We start from the raw sequence: 19,292 nt of genomic DNA, 5'->3' as shown, positions 1-19,292 counted from the left end.
CTGGGTGGCTCAGTGGGTTAAGCCCCTGCCTTCCTCTCAGGTCATGAGCCCAGGGTCCTGGGATCGAGCCCCCGCATTGGGCTCCCTGCTCAGCGGGGCATCTGCTTCTCTGTCTCCCTCTGCTCCTCCCCCTGCTTGTGCTCTTTCTCTCTCTGCCAAATAGTGAAATTTTAAAAAATCTTTCAAAAAAAATATTCCACGGTAGGTTAGGCCACATTTTTTATCTGCTCAGCTGTTGAGGGATCCTTGGGTTGCTTTTACCTTTTGGCTCTGGTGCCTAACGCTGCTATGAACATGGGTGTGCAAATATCTCTCGGGCCCCTGCTCTCAGTTCTTTTGGATATGCACCTGGACGTGGCATTGCTGGATCATATGGTGATTCTATTACTCATTTCTTGAGGAAAGGTCATACTCCTTTATAACTTTATCTATTATCACGTCACATTAGCTATGCATTTTAACGTCTCCACTCTGGACCCCTCTTCTGATTCTGGACATTTGTACTCCTGCTCTCTCACGGACATCCCCGTTGGAGGTCAAGGGGTTTCTCCAAATTAACCTTTCAAAACCTGGCTCTCTCGAGTCCTGCCTGGAACAGGACTCTGTCCTTCCAGCTGCTCAGGGGGAGACCTGGGCATCGTCCTGCTCCTCTCTTCCTCCCATCCCCCACATCCATTAGAGCATGCTGTTGGCCTGACCTTTGGAATATATCCAGAATATATCCTCCCCCACCTACAGTGCATCCCTGGTCCAGTGCACCACCACCTCTTGGACCCCCCTGGACCAACGCTGGGACCCACCCCCGCCCCGTACCGCCAATGTCGTGCCTCTCTTTTTTGTTATCCTGGCCCCAGTCAGTCTGATTCTGAACAGAGTAGTCATGGGGATCCTGCTAAAATGAGGGCCTCAGCATACATCTTCTCTCTGCAAAGGCTCCCAGAATCTTGCAGTGGGCTGCAGCGGCCTTCCTTGGGGGTTTGTGCCATCTCCCGGGCTCCCTGACCTTTGTACTCCTGTGCTTTCGGCCTCAGAGCTGCCGTACTCACAGCCCACTCTTCCCATCTTCCTGGAATTCCTTCCTCTTAGGCAAGCAAAGAGTCTGCTTCTTCCCTCCCTTGGAGCCTTTGCTCCACTCTCACCTCCCCAGCCTCTCCGCTCCCGAAACCTAGCCCAAGGCACCGAAGAGCTTTTCCTCCAGGTCTGTATCAGTCCGTGACATGCTCTCATTTTATTTTTTACTTTTTTGTATTCTTGTTTCCATAACGACAGCACTTTGACCACAGAAGTGCTTGCTGTCCCCTTGAGTTTCTTGTGATAAAATATTCGTAAAAATAAAACTTGCAAATTTTTGATACTGTAGAGGGTGCAATTTGGGGACAGCGAGTACACTCACAGTGTGGTGTAACGATCACCGCTGCCTCTTTCCAAAACTTTTTCATCATCCCCAACAGAAAGTCCACACAGTTACCCAACAACCCCTCCCCACCTCCATCCCTGAGCTCCTTGCAACTCCCATTCTACTTTCTGTTTCCATGAGTTTGCCTGTTTTGAGTAGCTTAGAGAAGCAGAATCAAACAACAATTGTCCTTTAGTGTCTGGCTTTTTCCTTTGGCATATTGTTTTCAAGGGTCATCCCTGTTGTGGCTGCACAACATTCCATTGTGTGTCTACACCACATTGACTCATCCATTCTTTTGTTTTTAAATCATCTTTTATTATTATATTTTGATTTTGTATTCATTTGAGAGAGAGAGAGCTAGAGAGAGAGGACAAGCAGGGGTAGTGGCAGGCGGAGGGAGAAGCAGATATCCCGCTGAGGGTGGAGCCTGACTTGGGGCTCAATCCCAGGACCCTGAGATCATGACCTGAGCCAAAGGCAGAAGCTTAACCAATGGAGTCACACAGGTGTCCCAAAACTCTTTTGCTTCTTGCTTTATGATCTAGATGATTCTTTTTTCTTTTTTCTTTTCTTTTTGACACACAGAGAGAGATCACAAGTAGGCAGAGAGGCAGGCAGAGAGAGAGGGGAAACAGGCTCCCTGCTGAGCAGAGAGCCCCATCTGGGGCTCGATCCCAGGATCCTAAGATCATGACCCAAGCCGAAGGCAGAGGCCCAACGCACTGAGCCACCCAGGTGCCCCCTGATCTGAGTAACTCTTTTTTCTTTTATTTTTTTATTTTATTTTTTTTTTAAGATTTTATTTATTTGTCAGAGAGAGAGGGAGAGAGAGCGAGTACAGGCGGACAGAATGGCAGGCAGAGGCAGAGGGAGAAGCAGGCTCCCTGCCGAGCAAGGAGCCTGATGCGGGACTCGATCCCAGGACGCTGGGATCATGACCTGAGCCGAAGGCAGCTGCTTAACCAACTGAGCCACCCAGGCGTCCCCCTTTTTTCTATTTCTTGCATTTATTGCAGTGGAAAGGATCTATGAAATACTGTTTAACAGAAGTGGTAAGGGCAGCCATCCTTCTTGTGTTTGATTCTGGTGGGAAAGTTCTGTGACCTCTGGGACTGGCCCCTCCAGGCCTTCAGAGAAATCGTTAGCAGAAACTTTCTGTTAAAGCATCTAAGAGAAGTCCTGACACACGCATGTGTGCAGAGTTCACAAAAAGCTTTGTGTCAGGACTTAATGACTCATCGATCTTCCGTGATCATCTTGCTAGATGAGGATGACTTCGCTGCTTTGTAGAACAGTAAAGTGAGTCATAAAGTGTGTCCGTGGCGTAGATGGATTGGAATCAGTCTTTTGGACACAAGTCCTAGGATCTTCCACACGTACTAGGAGATTCAAACCATTGCCAAGAAGCCCATTAATTTTAAAATAGTCAAGGCTGAGTGTGATGGGCTGAAAAATTATAAGACTAATATATTGAAGTCCTAAACCCCAGTACTATAGTACTGAGACTGTAGGAGATGGGGTCTTGACAGAGGAAATTCCAGTTAAAATGAGGTCACTATGGTGGGCCTTAATCCAGTACATCTGGGATCCTCAGAAGAAACTTGGGACACAGACTCACACAGAGGGAAGACCAGGTGAGGACAGAGAAAGAAGACGGCCAACTACAAGCCAAGGAGAGATGCCTCTGCTGACACGTCGATCTCAGCTTCCAGCCTCCAGAACTATGAGAAAAACAGTTCCTCACTTGTGTGTCTTGATCTCTGAGTACTCGGTGTGGATGTCTTTCCGTTCCTGATACTTCGGCTTGGGAAATCTGAGGAGAGCATAGTGGAGCTCCTGTTCCTCTTCTGAAATGGGTCTGGCCTCAGCAGGAGGTGGGGGAGCTGCAGGGATGTCCGTCGACGACTGGTACTGATACGCCTGAGTGGAAGCAAGAGATACTCAGAGCCGGTTAGTAGGGTCTGAGGTAAAGCAGCCAAGGACCAGAAGGGAATTGGCCCTGATGGGACTTTTATCACTTACCCATTCATTTATTTTTAAATGTTTAATAATTAAGATTGGCCAGCCCTTAATTAGTGTTTATATCAATTATGTTACATTCTTTAAAAAAAAAAGTCTGAGAGAGGGTATTATTTATGTATTCATCACACAAATAATAAAACTAAGGCTAAGAGAAATGATACACATTGCCCTAAGGACATACATCTATTTAGGGGTGCTTGGAAGGTTCAGTCAGTTAAGTCTCTGACTGTTGATATCAGCTCAACTCTTGATCTCAGGGTAGTGAGTTTAAGCCCCAGGTTGGGCTCCATTCTGGGTGTGGAACATACTTTAAAAAAAAAAAAAGACACACGTCTGTTTAAATGCACCATTGAGCCAACTCAAAATCAGTTCTAACTATAGTACCATCCTTTGTCTGGACAGTGTACAAGCTGTTGTGTGGAGTGACGAACAACACAACAACACAAGTACAGTTCCTGAGATCAGATGGCTTATGATTCTAGGAAAGGCAGTCACTAAACAAATAGAAAACAAATACATTCAGGGGCGCCTGGGTGGCTCAGTGGGTTAAGCCACTGCCTTCGGCTCAGGTCATGATCTCAGGGTCCTGGGATCGAGCCCCACATCGGACTCTCTGCTCAGCAGGGAGCCTGCTTCCTCCTCTCTCTGTGCCTGCCTCTCTGCCTACTTGTGATCTCTCTCTGTCAAATAAATAAATAAAATCTTAAAAAAAAAAAAAAAGAAAACAAATACGTTCAAAGTTCTACATTTGTGATAGGAGATATTTTGAAATCTAAAACAGGCAGGATTGGCGTATCCAGTTCCCAGGCAGGGGCAAGAAGACCCAGCAGAGGTCAGACCTGGCCATCAAGATGGCAGCCCACCTCTGCTTAGGACCCACAGCACCCTCGGGCTGTGGCAGCATGAAACAGAGGCCCTCACACAGTAGCTCAGCAAAACAAAGAGAAAGAGTTCTCAGATTAAAAGGAAGCAGGTATTTCTTGGGGCTCTGGGAATACAACAGGGGATAAAACAATAGCAACAGCCACAAACCGCCCTTGGGACTCCTCTGCTTAGGAGAGGGAATGATTCTGATTGGAGCATGAGTACTGGGCTTAGTCCATGCCAGGCACTGTGTTAGACACTTTTTGTCACTACTCTAGGATACTCTATGGACTCATAATATTCCCATGTCACCAACATAAAGAGCGGTCAGAGAGGGTGTGTCATTTGCCCAAGGTCATCCAGCTTGTCTATGGGGAAAGATGGGATTTGAATGCAGGAGTCTAGCTCCAGAGTACATGCCTTTGGCCACTATACTGTATGAACTGCAAAAGACATTCCCTTAAAAGAAAAAAATACCGAGAATTTGAAAGTAAAGAAATGGAAGCTGTATTTCCTGATTCCCAACAAGATGGGGATTTAACACACACTAAGGGTCCCATTCCCCAAGGTCAACCAAGGAGAAACAAGACAGGGAATTATGGTAATTAAACTTTAAAAATGATTTTGTGTGTACTTGTTCTGCCAGTTACTGAAAGAAGAGTTTTGAAATCATCAGCTATAATTGCCAATCTGTTCTCCTTGCTGTTCTGTCAGTTTTCATATGTTCATTTTGATTAATATAATATATTATTATCATATTATTTGTATTATTGTATTTATATTATTTATTATATTTATATATAATTATATATTATACAATATATATAATATTATAGAATATTATATATAATATAGTATAATATTAATTAATATTATTAATTATAATATGTAATCTAATATAATTTATTATTATTATTATAGGAGGCATACATGTTTAGGATTTTTACATCCAGACAAAGGGAGTAAATATTCCATGATTTCATTTATATGAAGTTCCAGATGGGGCAAAACTAATCCATAGTGATAGAAATCAGTGATTGCCAGAAAGGTCAAGCTGACTGGGCAAGGGAACAAAGGTATTTGGGGACCTGATGGAAATGTTCCACATCTTGACTGGGGATGTGGGCACGGGCGAACCCCTTTGTTAAAATTCATTTCACAGCATACTTAAGATAGGTGCATTATTATGTGTAATGTATACCTCAATGAAGTTGATATCAAACACACACACGGGGGTAGATTTGAAAAATGAAAAGTGGGAGTGATGAGTTGTGAGTTTGGGTTTCCCCAGTCTCTCTACCCTAGGGCCCAAGTCCACTGCTTCCCTAGCACCCAGTGGGTCTGGCACAGACTAAGTTTGGGTCATTGTACTTCTGGGTCATCAACCCCACAAGAAAAAGCGAATATTCCAGGGGAATGTGATACTCTGACATAGGAGCCATAAATATCCCTACAAGCAACTGGGCTATATACTTAGTCCATCAGAAGCAGAAGTATTAGAGCAGTTGAATTAGGAATTTAAAATAACCACAGGTGGAACTCCAGGGAGTATTAGATGTAAATCAGGAAATGCTCAGGCGCCCTTACTGAGGGCTCCTTCCAAAAGCCATTTGCTGGATAGGAGCTCACAGCCTGTTACTCACCCCAGAGCCTGAGTTGCCAGCTGGACTCATATCCGTGCTTTGCACTGGCTGGACTGCTTTCTTCCTGCCGGTCTTCACTCTAAGGGAACAGCCCTGGGTCTTTCAGCTTGGTTATTTGGGGCATGCAGTAGGCAGACCATCCCCTACACCCCCATGAAGGGCATAGAATGAGGTAGGTGGAGGTGGGTCCGGTCCCCAGGTCCTTGCCCTAACCCAAGAACTGGACCAGGGGCTGGAAGAGACCCCAGGCTTGGCCCAGTTGGGTATGGGTTGATTCATACTACCACTCAGCCTCCTTCCCTGACAGCTGGATTTCCAACCAGTCCAGGTTCCTCTAGCTCAGGCTCTCTGAGATTCCATGAACTTATTCCCTTCCCTCTCCAGGCTTCTCCCTCTATCCCTGGACCCACTCTCACCTGAAGATGAGGCAAAGGCAGAGGGAAAGCAGGGCCATGGTGCCAGCTCCCGCAACTGCTCCTACGACCCCACTGGTCCTGGGTTCCGGTTTATCTGCTGAAAATTTGAGTTGTGTGTAAGCTCCAGCTCCAATACATGGCATGTTCCAACTGGCAACTTCCTTCTCTCCCCACCCTCTGTTAGTATAGCCACTCTCCATCTAGGACTCAGTCATGTGACATTCCACTGCCCAGGGGACCCTGAAGCAGCCCCTTCCCCAGGCCTCAGGACTGAGGATCTTAAACCTCCAGCTGCTCCATTTGGGGTCTTGGTAGCTCTCCCCCACCAGCCCCATCTCTCCGGGGCTGTTATGGGTTGAATTGTGTCCTCCACCAAAGTCATATGCTGAAGTCCTAGCCTTCTGGTATACCCTTCCACCCAGAATCTCAACATGGGATCTTATTTGGAAACAGGGTCTTTACAAAGGTAACCGAGTATTAAAATGGGACTGCTAGGGTAGACCATAACCCAATATGGCTGGTGTCCTCATGAAATGGGGCTGTTTACACACACACACACACACACACACACACACACACACACACAGGGGGATGACATGTAAGCATGGAGGTAGAGGTTGGGGTGATGCTTCCACAAGCCAAGGAACACTAGATTGTCAGAAAACACCAGAAGCTAGGGGAGAGGCTGGAACAGGTTCTCATAGCCTCAGAAAAAACTGATCTGCAGACACTTTGATCCTAGGCTTCTAGCCTCCAAAACTGGAAGACAGCAAATGTCCATTGTTTAAGCTGTCCAGTTTAAGGTACTTTGTTACAACATCCCTAGAAAATTAATACAAGTGCCAAGTTCTTCTTCCTCCAGGCATCACTCCCCAGCAGACCCCAGACCTGGGAGCAGCAGGACAGCGGCGCTCTGTTTCCCCTGTGCATTCTGGGCCTCGCAGCTGAGTCTGAGGCTGGAGCTCAGCAGCCCACTGAGGCTCAGGGAGCTGTTGGCCCAGGGCCCCGCAGAGTTGGAGGTGACAGTCCAGTAGGTGTTGCTGTGGTTCCCCTCCAGCAGCTCCTCCCCCAGCCGCCAGCGCAGGGTGGGTGCCCACTGGGCTCGGGAGGAGCAGTTACAGCGCAGCCCCTCGCCCTCCCAGGAGCAGGAGGGGCTGAACAGCTGCAGGGGGTCTGCAGGAGGAAGGGGAAGGGTCAGCGGAGCCGCTGCTCCTCAGGGCTCGGGCAGCCTGCTCCCAGGGGTCCCCACACTCACAGACCACAGAGAGATGCAGGGAGATGTGCTGGGAGCCCAGTGGGTTCTGAGCTTGGCAGATGAGGTCTCCTTCCTCCACAGCCCCTACTTGAGACAGGTCCAGGATTGGACTCCTGCAGATTGGGGTGGCTTTCCAAGTGGGGGACCCCCGGAACCAGCTCAGCTCAGCAGGGGGGTTGCTGTCAGTAACACAGAGCAGCTGCAGAGCCTGGCCCTCTGAGATGAGAACTGATGAGGTGTTTTGCAGAGTCCCCAAGGCTTTGAGGAGAGAAATAGAGAGAGAGAGAGAGAGAGAGAGAGAGAGAGAGACCTGAGTTGTGTGAAGCTGGTGTTTCTCTCCTCTTGCAATGTCCACACTTGCTCTGAGGAGGGAACTAGCAGAGTCCACGCCGAAGGCCTGCAAAGGAGGCTCGGACGATTTCCCTGGAGCTGCTCCAACTGTCCAGCAGATGGAAATCTGAGGACCTGGAACAGGAACATGTTGAACAAAGGCAGGGAAAGGGCCAAAGAGGAGCCTGAAAGCAGGAGGAGGATTTGCCCAAAGAAAGTTGTAGGTGAGCGAACATTAACTTCAGGGAGTCAACGTTGGTGGGGGCTTCTCCCCACCACTCTCCCCATGCCTGAACTTGGTGACTGGCTTCTTGTACGTGTCTCATGCAATTCCTGGCCAGCAGGAGCTCTGAGACCCAACGAGGACTGTCCTGGTAGGGACCCAGTTTCCACCCCAGCCCTGGAGAAAAGTGGTTCTTTCCTACCTATTCTGCTTCCTTGGAAGATCCTGATGGCTGTGTTCTGTGGAGCATCTGGACAGAAGGATGAGGCAGCCTCAGCACTTGCGGTAAGAGATGAGTGGGTACTGGGCCTTCCCCACAGGAGCCACAGAAGCAGGTAAATGGTTCTCTTCCTGCTTAGCTACCAAGACCCCATTGTCAAGCCCTAGCCCAGCTCTGCCCTGGTCTCGCATCTCAGGGACGTGGGCATCCTGGTCCCACACTCACAGGTGACATTGAGCTGGACAGTCCTTTCCACCATCACACCAACTGCAGGGAAGTACACTTGGCAGGTGAGGTTGGTGCCATGGTCCTGGGGCCGTGGGGTGAGGGTGAGTACTGAGGAGAAGTGAGTCCTGGTGCCAAGGGAAGTGAGGGCAGCTGACGTCCAGGAGAAGATGGGGGATGTGCCCTGCTCACGGGCCCAGGGCACAGAGCAGGTCAGGTTTCTGGGGTGTCCAGACTCCAGGGTCCCCGGGATGATGATATGAGGTGTGTGGGTCAGGGCTGTGAGGACAGAGAGGATAGATAGGGGCCTCTGGTTATTTTGTTATCCTGTCCCAGTGCCGGGTCATGGCTGTCTCCACCCCTCACCATCCCCCAAGAGGAAAAGAATGTTCATTTTTCTATCTCTGGGGCCTTCCCCTGGGCCCTTACCATACCTGTCACATTCAGAGAGAACATAGTATCTAGATATGAATATGTGCCCAATTGAAAGAAATAAGTCCCACTGTCCCCCTTGTGGACTTCTGTGATGTCCAGGGAGCAGTTCCCAGTCTGGAGGTCCCCACGGATGAAGAACCGGCCCTGGGTTCTCTCATGCAGCTTCTGGTTTGGTTTGTTGGTGGCCACTGGAGGATCTTGGTTTACATCTGCCCCTTTCTGGAACCAAGACATGTAGGGGCTCATAAAGGAAAGCCAAGGATAGTAAAATTCGCATGGCACGTGGACACATAGGCCCTCCTGCACTGTCATAGACTTCTGGAGTTTCAGCTTGTAGCTCAGAACCTGAGCCACAGACCCTGGAGAGAGAAAGAGGGGAAAATTCATCCCAGAGCTCCAATGCCTCCCCCGAGTGGGGCCCCCTCTCTCCTCAGGCCACTCACCTATCCAGAGCATGAGCAGCAGCCACAGTGGCATCCCTTCCCAATGCCTGGGACAGCCTGCCCTCTGCGGTTCCTCTGATAGAGAAAAGAAGCCACAGGATATGGGAGGGCAGAGGAAGCTTCAACCGGAAGCCTGTGGTAGAAACAAAAAGTCACAAACCTAGAATAGAGAACTTCAGACCCACAGTCAACTGTGAATAACCTTTGAAATAGTCTGGTTCCCTTTCTGTTTGTGACAGGTGGGTGCTGAGGCTTGATGCTGCAAAGGTCTTTCTTAAGTAAGGCAGTGAGGAGGGACGAGAGCCTCCAAGTCCTGCCTCTTGGGCTCCTGCCCAGTTGTCCAACTGAACACCTGTTCCTGGACAGAGAAGTGGTTCTGAACTTGGGTTTGGCTCTTGGCCACTTGAAAATAATATTCACACACACCTAGAACTAATATAACACTGGATGTTTACTATACTAGAATTAAAGGAAAAGGAAAAAGAATCCATACTTGAAAGACAAAAGATGGTGCTTTATTCAAGAAGTTGGCAACCTGGGAAGATGGCAGACTGATGTCTCAAAGAAGGCATAGGAAAAGGAAAGGGAGCTGTGTGCAGAAGAAGCAGGTTAGTCATGTGAGGACATGATCCTGAACAGACTGGCTGACATCCACAGAAGCTCTGTTCAGAGGTGGTCATGCCTTCTCTCTTGGGAAAGTCTGATCCTTCACGCCTCAAGGCTAGTGGTCTGCCAGTCTCAAAGAAAGAAAGTTAGTTCTGCTGCAGATCAAGAGATGTAAGTCAGCATGCAAGGAGAGCATAAGCTTGAAGCAAATTAACCCTTCAGACCTGTTGGAATGCTGTTAGAGTCCCAGCCAGCCAGCCCTCCAGAGGAGAGTCACAGCCTCGGGACTGTCATGGATGTGGCCTGCTAGGGACGGGTGTCAGGATAGCCTACATAGATAGCTTCAGAGGCTTAAAAGAGTCCAGATGAAGCAAGAGAAGCAACACACATCTTCACTTCACACACAACACACACACTTCACTTCACATCCATCCATCCATCCATTCATTCACAAAATAACATTTAAAAAAAAAAAAGACAGATTTGAATCAGTCCTGACCTTCAACTAACTCAAGCAGTGGGGGAAGATGACAAATTTGGACTTCATCTGAAGGCAATGAGGAGCCATGGAAGGTTCTTGAGCAGGAAAGAGGCAGGGTCATATCGTTATCAACATGATCCTTCTAAGGCCAGTTGTAGGGAAGAACTGGAAGAGAGAGGCTGGAGGCCAAAAGGCCAGAGAGGAAACTGTTGTGACTTTGGGGAAGGGGAGAACCAAGCCCACGTGGAGACAGCAGCCTTGGTGATGGAAAAAAGAATGGTTTAAGACACTTTCAGGAAGTGAAACTGAAAGAGAGGTGCAGCGGGTGGGGGAGGGACTATTAGAGGGACTCCCAGAGCCCTGACTCTAGTGATGGGGGCTGGAGGTGCCATGGCCAAGAGTAGCGAATGTGCAGGGCTAGGCTGGGAAGAGGAAGTGAAAAAGGTAGCAAAGTTCACCTCAGGGGCAGGTATACCCAGTGTGGGGAGCTGGGGTCCCTGGGCGGAACCGTGGGTACACACATACACACACACAAGCTTAACTGTGGAAATAGGAGTGAGGGACTGAGGTGGCCTGGCCAGGAAAGTAGCAGGAGAAGATGGTCCTTGGTGACCCTGGTGAGAGTTTTTCCAGGAAGGAGCAGCAGCCAGACCACGAAGAGGGCATTCAACAGGACATCATCAGCCTTCTCCCGTTTGACCTCTGACTTCTGCCCTGAGCAGCAGAAACCCCACTTCCATCACTTCCCCAGAACAGAGTGTTTTTCCTACTTGTGCCATTTCCTTGGACAGGGCCCAATACCAAGATTCCTAGACTATTCGGACCAGACAATGACAATATTTTCTATTTCAACTTGGAGGTGGCGGCTAACCCTTTGGGTCTACAGAAGGCTGGTGAAGTGAGACTGTCATGCTTTCTTCTCCTTCCTCATGCCAGGCTTTTAGTCAGGCCTCAAGTCACACAGGTCCTCAGGGACCCAGGTTTCCTGACCAACAACTGTAAGAGACGTTGACCCAGGTGGTGTCAGGAGTTTAGCTAAGGAAGGGGTCTAAGTAGACAGCTCAAGCAGCAATGAGTCAAAATGAGAGTAACAATGAAGCCTTTAATCACATACTATGGTATATGACTGCCGGAGTCTAAATGGGAGAAACCACTGCCTCCTCCCTGTCCCACTTTCCCCAACAGAAAGATGATTGGGTGCTAAAGGAAAAAATATATATGATTCTAGGGGCTCTTGGGGGGCTCAGTTGGTTAAGCATCTGCCTTCGGCTCAGGTCATGATCCCAGGATCCTGGGATCAAGTTCCGCATCAGGCTCCCTGCTCAGTAGGGAGCCTGCTTCTCCCTCCCCCTCTGCCTACCATTCCACCTGCTTGTGTTCTCCCACTCTCTCTCTCTCTCTCTCTCTCTCTCTGTCAAATAAATAAAATCCTTTAAAAAATATGTGATTCTAACTGTCAAGGGAAAAATTATTCATGACACTCCTTTAGGAAGGGTAAAGACTGTATTCAGGGCCATTGCAATAGATGCAGAAACCACCATAATGGGGTTTGGCAGCAGGAGAGAGACTGGGCTCAACTCTGAATACAATAAAGAAAAGTGGGAATTTAAATCCAAGGAGCAGGATGAGGGTCAGTGGAGGGAAAATCATTTTGAGGGGTGGGGATGGGGAGGTAGGAGTGGAAAATACTGAGTTCTGAGTCAGAGTGGGGGAAGTGTCTTCAAGTTTTTCTCTTCTTTCCCCCATAAGGAGGCCTCAGTGGAGGAGCCTGAAGACCTCTGCCTGAGGCCCCAGGTAAAGAGGGGTCAGAATGAAGACCTCTAGCCTGTAGATGCAAATATGTGAGGAGAATGACCAGCCAGAAAGGTCTGAGTCCTTGACAGGAGCAACTCTCTTCAGACCTTTTGATGCCCTAGCTGTCAGCAAGTCTGGAGCAGGGAGGGCAGCTTTGCCCCTTGAGGCCTGTCCTCCAAGGAAGGCCTTCATCTGTGCCTGTGACTGGCCTGGAAAATCACATACAGGTTTTAACCAAGGGCCTTCTCAGATGGTACTGTCCACAGAACTACCACCTCCTAAGCAGGTCACCTGATATGTAGTGCTGGTGTCATGACCTTGGGATCTTAAGATATGTATGAGTACTAAGGGATGGGGGGTCTTGGGGCCCAGGGAGGTGAGAAACATCTTACAGAAGCTCCTGGAAAAATGCTCTTTAGATTCTGAAATGACTCTGCCCTACAAGCTATAAGGGTATAGATTTAGTGTATATGGTACAAACTGGGGAAGTCAGCTTTTCCTCTGGAGGAAAAGACTCAGATCCTAGAGTGTGATCTTGGGCACAACCTCTGCAATGGCCTCTCCTTCTATTAGCCTCAGTGCTCTGTACATCTCCCCCACCCTCTAGATAAGGAGATGTGTTCCTGTTTCTGGGGTCCTTCCCTGGGGACCCTTGGCTATTTGTCACATTCAGAGATAGTGTCATATATTGGAAGCCATATTTCTCTACTTTAAAAAAAAGATTTTATTTTTAAGTAATCTCTATACCCATTGTGGGACTTGAACCCACAATGTTGAGATCAAGAGTTGCATGCTCCACTGTCTGGGAACAGCCAGGTGTCCCTACATTTCTCTAACCTGAAGTATTTCCACTTCTCTGAATTTTGGTAAATCTGATGCTCAGAGAGCAACTGGGGGCTCTTGGGTCCCAGGGGAGGTCCTCTGTCTTTGGTTTTGTTAGGATCCATGGCCAGAGAAGAATTATGATGTCTCTCACCTGATTCCAAGATCTAAAAGTGGGCATTGATAGGTCAAAGTCAGTCCAGAATGGGATTAGATGCACAGACCCTCCTTCACTGACACTAACTGTAGGATGCAGATGATACCTGCACCAACCTCCAGGGACCATGATAACAAACAGAACGTCTGACTACAGACCCACCCAGACCCCTTCCTCAGACCTCTGTTGCCCTCACATTTGCAGCCACCAAAGCAGTGGCAGCATCTCTGGGCTGCAGAGAATAGAGTCAATTCCCTTAACACTGTCTGGTTAGCCTCTCCCAGCTTGGAGATGGGGGCATCTGAGGGGTGGTAAGACAGCTCTGGATGCTTTCTGGATCAAATGTATGATTTCTGCCCCTAACTTCTCCTTTCAACAGGAAAACCCCTCTCTCCCTCAGGCCACTGCAGGGGAAATGAAAGCTGAGCTCTTATCTCCCTGGACCATGGTAGTGTGGACCTTCCTTCCTCCCACACCCTGGAACACTGCCTCTTAACTTCTGAAGACCAATCCACTTCCCTCAAGAGAGATGTGGAGTTTGAGGGTCTGTTTTCCTGAGATAGCTTTCTTGGAGACTCATGAGGATGGAGGAATGGAAGACCAAGACCCTCCTGGGAACAAATCCTCTCTATGTTGGATCTACCCTAGAGACCTCAGGAAGTCATGAGTGAACTCCTGAATTTGTCTGCAGGGAAAGACCCTAAGGACAAAGGCTGGGACTGAGCCTGGAGCTCTGACTCCAGCCCCACACTTGGGTATGCAGCTTGGGTGAGCTGGAACTCATGACTAGGTCTTTACCTCGCCTCACATTTCCTATGAGCTCTGCACATACAGAACATCTCTCCCCTTCTTCTCCACAGTCTTCCAGGTGCTACAATTCCTCTTCTCCATGGAATGATGACTGAATTTCCCTCTCCTCACTTAGACTCTAGATCTCCCACAGATAGTGCTCCATCTCTGAATTCACAGAACTCTTCCTAATCATAGGAAGGTCCCTCAGCACTTAAACACTTTGAATGTCTTCCTTTGCTTCCAAAGACAATGCCTTAGTCAGCCTCCTGATATTCCAGTCCTTTCTTTATCTGACAGACACTGAAGTATATTTTTTTTTAATTTTTTAAGATTTTGGTTTTTTTTTTTTTATTTATTTGACAGACAGAGATCACAAGTAGGCGAGAGGCAGGCAGAGAGAGAGGAGGAAGCAGGCTCCCTGAAGAGCAGAGAGCCGGATGCGGGGCTTGATCCCAGGACCCTGGGATCATGATGACCTGAGGCAAAGGCAGAGGCTTTAACCCACGGAGCCACCCAGGCACCCCTGATGTATATTTTTAAAAAATCTTTTAGGATCTGGCACATAACTAGGGTCAGTAAAGGATCATGAGACTTGTTCTCCATCTTCCAAGGTTCCATTTGGGTATCAGCAAGAGCCTGAGCAAGAGAAAGAAGGAGAGAGCGTGGAGGAGAGAGGGACAGAGGAAGAAGGAAAGGGAGAGGGAAACTGGAGGGAAAGGGGAAGTGGGGAGGAAGATATCAGCTTTTTTGATAGAGAGGCCCTGCTTGTAAGAAGTGGAGGAGAGAGTAAAGGTTTATCCAGACAGAGAGGGATCTCTGAAGAGATTGGGGGTGGAGTCAACCCTGAGAGGCAAGAAACCAAGTGTATATGAGCAGTCCCACACTGAGGGTATGACCACACATAAGGCCCTAACTCCCTGGGGTAGTAAGGAGTCTGGGAAGGGCAGAGCTAACCTGGGAGGCACTTACCCTGTTGGTATCTATCCCCAGGACTTCCCGATTCTCCCATCGCGTCTGCCCACAGAGTGAGCGCTCTATCCAGCCAAGACCCCGAAATTAGGCAGTGCCGCTGTCCGTGGTGCTGAAGCAGGATTAGGTACCGAGTTCGGGAATAATTGGGCTGTGCAGAATACTCTCAGTCCAGGAAAGCCGCTGAGTCAGGACTGGGCCTGCCTAGGAGTGAGAAAACTGGGAAGGAGCCAATCCCTTTCCCACTCCTCCTTCCTCACCCCGCCAGCTAAAGTTGGCTCTGCCAAGCAGTTGAATCAAAGCCCCTAGCAGCCCATCTCTAAACTTAGTGTTATGTTAGAAAAATAAAACCCCATTTATTAAGGTTCCTGAAAGTCTGCCTTCTTGTAACTTAGAACAAAATGCATTTCTCAGGGCGCCTGGGTGGCTCAGTGGGTTAAAGCCTCTGCCTTCGGCCCAGGTCATGATCTCGGGGTCCTGCATCGGGCTCTCTGCTCAGCAGGGAGCCTGCTTCCTTCTCTCTATGCCTGCCTCTCTGCCTACTTGCGATTTCTGTCAAGTAAATAAATAATATCTTTTTTAAAAATGCATTTCTCATTGATACGTTAGGTGGGAAGTGGAGATGATTCTTCCAATTCCATCTGAAGCCAACAAGACATTTTCCAAAAGTGCCTTACTCATTTAAATATCCTGATGACACATTAAGACTGCCTGATATGATTGACTTTTCTCACTTTTCTAATTCAAGATTAGATAAATAGTGTTATATTTCTTTATTTTCTATTGATGTGATTATAAACAACTTTCCTCATCTATTTCTGTTTAGTTAACTATAATCCTTCTTGGGACGCCTGAGTGGCTCAGTTGTTAGGCATCTGCCTTCAGCTCAGGTCATGATCCCAGAGTCCTGGGATGGAGTCCTGGGATCAAGCCCTGCATTGAGCCCTGCAGCAGGCTCCCTGCTCTGCAGGAGGCCTGCTTCTCCCTCTCCCACTCCCCCTGCCCATGCTCCCTCTCTCGCTGTGTTTCTCTCTGTCAAATAAATAAAATCTTTTTTTTTAAAGATTTTATTTATTTATTTGACAGAGAGAAATTACAAGTAAGCAGATTTTATTTATTATTTGACAGAGATCACAAGTGGGCAGAGAGGCAGGCAGAGAGATAGAGGGAGAAGCAGTCTCCCTGCTGAGCAGAGAGCCCAATGTGGGGCTCGATCCCAGGACCCTGAGACCATGACCTGAGCCAAAAGCAGAAGCTTTAACCCACTGAGCCACCCAGGTGCCCTAAATAAATAAAATCTTAAAAAGAGATAAAATATTCATCCTAATTCTAAATAAAAGGGACCTATTTGATGAACGTAGGTGAGGTTTGGTGGTGAGGTCTGGAGCCAAAGACCAAGAAAGAATTCTTGAGACATCTTTGGTGCAAAATGGTGGTTTATTAAAGCACGGGGACAGGACGCTTGGGCAGGAAGAGCTGCTGACCTGGGGTCTATTATATACTTGTAAGTTGGGGTGGGAATTAGGGATGACATAAGTCTCTAAGGAATTTTGGAAGCAAGGTTTAGGACCTTGAGGAGCTAGCTATTGTCTGGGGGAAAGGTTATTCATTACCAGTAATAAAACCTTTTTGTGAGACCCTTTAAATGTTTATCAGTGGGCCACATGCTTGGGAATAATTGCCAACACTATCTTGGAGGTTTAGAGATAAAGTTTCCAAAGGAATTGTTAGAGTAGACTTACAGGATCCTGGTTGGGGGTAGGGGGTGAGTCAGGCTAGGATTGCCCTTTGCCCTTAGCAAAGCCTTAAGGTGGGGTTAGTTGAGTCCCTAGAAGAGAGTCACTCTGCCTGTTTTAAGGGCTTGTCAGTAGGTAAGGAAATTTAATAATTTTTCTTCTACCTCTGTTTCCCATATCATATTCACCCCTGTTTGGGGAATCACAGCTTTGGAAGTTATGTTCTGTGATCTCTTTATTTGCAGCGAAGAAATTTTCTTTGTGTGATAACTCCACTGGTGTAATTTCTGACGTGGAAAAGAAAGGCAAAAGGAAATGTGGATAAAATTAAATTCCTTATAACTTGCAACCCATTGACAAATACTTGAAGTAGGCAGAATATGACATCCCTCTAGAACCCCCAACTGTCTTAAGGTTAATGCCTTCCTAGAGGGGTAAAACAAAACAAAACACCCTTAGCTTGACAACAGTCAGAACTCAAGGATTTTTAAGTCTTCTTTAGCATCTGAAAATCCTTTTGGAAACTTCTTTTGTCTTTACCTCCCCCAACTCCAAAGGATATAATCAATTGCTCCTCAACAATCCCAGTGCAGCTTTTTTGGCCCAAGGGTCCTGTCCTGTGTTTTAATAAAACTACTTTTTTTGTACCAAAAATGTTTCAAGAATTCTTTCTTGACCTTTTGTTCTCCAGCCCCACTTCAAATCACATCAGCTTCTATCTGGACTTCACAAGGAGGGAACTCACATTAGTTCAGTTACACAATGACCTTAAACAATTTTTCTTGGGCATACTACAGGAATCTAATAAATATTTGTTGGATAAATGAACCAGAATATTTTTCTCACATAACAGCACAGTCTTATTATGTAACAGCACTGTTTTAAACATTTTTAAATTTTTTTTAAAAGATCTTATTTGGGGATGCCTGGGTAGCTCAGTTGGTTGGACGACTGCCTTCGGCTCAGGTCATGATCCTGGAGTCCCGGGATCGAGTCCCACATCGGGCTCCCAGCTCCACCGGGAGTCTGCTTCTCTCTCTGACCACCTCCTTGCTCATGTTCTCTCTCACTGCCTCTCTCTCAAATTAAAAAAAAAAAAAAAAATCTTATTTTTTTTTTTTAAGATTTTTGTTTTATTTGACAGAGATCACAAGTAGGCAGAGAGTCAGGCAGAGAGAGGGAGGGAAGGAAGCAGGCTCCCCACTGAGCAGGGAGCCCAATTTGGGGCTCGATCCCAGAACCCTGGGGCCATGACCTGAGCTGAAGGCAGAGGCTTTAACCCACTGAGCCACCCAGGCACCCCTGTTTTAAACATTTTGCCTATGATAATTTAATTATTTAATCCTCACAACTTCTTGAAACAGGAAATTGAAGTACAGAGAGGTTAACTAACTTGCCCAAACTTGAACATCTTGCTTTAAACCCAGGTTGTCCAGCTCTAGAATCTTTGTGTTTAACCATTATATCTGATGTAGGAAAGATGTTAGGGTTGGAAGCCGATGGCCAACAAATTCTTGAGACGTCTTTGGTGCAAAAAGGTGGTTTTATTTATTAAATAATAAAAAAGGTGGTTTAATTTATTAAAGCACAGGGACAGGACCCATGGGCAGAAAGACTTGCACTGGGGTCATGAGGAGTGGCCCATTATGTACCTTCAGGTTGGAAGGGGGTTAGGGATAACCTATGTCTCCCAGGTATTTTGGAAGCAAGGTTTCCAGGACCTTGAGGGGGCTAGCTATTGTTGGGAAAAGGTAATTTATTACCGTCTAATAAACCTTAGTCATGAGACCCTTTAAATGTGTATCAGTGGGCCATATGCTTGGGGATGATTGCCGACACGAATCTTGGGGGGTTTAGAGATAAAGGAAATTTCTAAAGGAATTTTTATATGTTCAAGTAGACTTACAGTGGGGGGCGCGGGGGCATTGTCAAGCTAGGATTGCCTTTTCGCCTTAGCAGAATATTAACATCAGGCAGTTGAATCCCTAGAGGAATGCCACTCTGCTTGTTTCAAGGATTTATAAGTGGGCTGTAGATAGTAAAGAAATTTATTAACTTTTCTTCTCCCTTTGTTTCCCGCATTATACCTACTGCACTAAACGGCTGCAGAACTTACAAAACTACTTCAACACTGGGTCTGGCTTTATCTCTTCTTCTCTCACCTGCAGAGCACTGGGGAGTGGCTCCTATCAGTCGTGAAGGGCCAATCCCTGTGTTTGGTCTGAGGATTGACAGCAACCCCTGCCAGGCTGAGCAGGACCCTGGAGAGGCAAGCCCACAGCCTACCCAGTCCCCAGAGCCTGCGGTTGGAGCTACTTCCGGGGGAGTCTGGTGATAAAGAGGGGTTTGTCGGCCAGACTCACCACACGCTGAGATCCCATTGACTTTTCCGTGCAAGGTGAGTTTGGTAGGGAAGAAGGGATAGAATATCTGGGTCCAATAAGATGCCATGATGACTAT

General features: G+C 47.5%; 2 protein-coding genes across 8 annotated transcripts in view; one reads left to right on the top strand and one right to left on the bottom strand.

The window, feature by feature from the left end:
• Positions 1-2,327: 2,327 nt before the first annotated feature.
• Positions 2,328-19,279, bottom strand: LOC101678204 (sialic acid-binding Ig-like lectin 5). 7 transcript variants are annotated; one of them, XM_013064054.2, is made up of 11 exons: positions 19,196-19,279; positions 15,097-15,300; positions 9,476-9,608; positions 9,032-9,391; positions 8,598-8,876; positions 8,355-8,402; positions 7,600-8,064; positions 7,233-7,517; positions 6,345-6,441; positions 5,929-6,007; positions 2,328-3,319 (listed from the first exon to the last, which is right to left on the bottom strand). In XM_013064054.2, exons 3-11 carry the CDS (start codon positions 9,507-9,509, stop codon positions 3,140-3,142), a joined length of 1,827 nt encoding a protein of 608 aa, XP_012919508.1. In that variant the 5' UTR covers positions 9,510-9,608; positions 15,097-15,300; positions 19,196-19,279; the 3' UTR covers positions 2,328-3,139. The 7 variants fall into 7 exon arrangements, with proteins under 7 accessions (XP_012919508.1, XP_012919509.1, XP_044933333.1 ...); XM_013064055.2 differs by lacking the exons at positions 15,097-15,300; positions 19,196-19,279 and adding an exon at positions 10,581-10,829; XM_045077398.1 differs by lacking the exons at positions 15,097-15,300; positions 19,196-19,279 and adding an exon at positions 10,581-10,829 and having other exon boundaries at positions 6,345-6,438.
• ZNF175 (zinc finger protein 175) overlaps positions 8,049-19,292 on the top strand; it is a 29,552-nt gene continuing 18,308 nt past the window's right edge. The window contains exons 1-2 of the mRNA XM_013064051.2: positions 8,049-8,437; positions 19,001-19,230. The gene's annotated coding sequence lies outside the window, so the exon portion shown is untranslated. The remainder of the gene's footprint in view (positions 8,438-19,000; positions 19,231-19,292) is intronic.

The sequence above is a fragment of the Mustela putorius genome, unplaced genomic scaffold (genome assembly GCF_011764305.1).
Source record: "Mustela putorius furo isolate JIRA1106 unplaced genomic scaffold, ASM1176430v1.1 tig00000196_pilon_pilon_pilon, whole genome shotgun sequence".
NCBI classification, from domain to species: Eukaryota; Metazoa; Chordata; class Mammalia; order Carnivora; family Mustelidae; genus Mustela; species Mustela putorius.
Note: the sequence above shows the minus strand (reverse complement) of the source record. Positions and strands in the feature narration are given on the sequence as shown.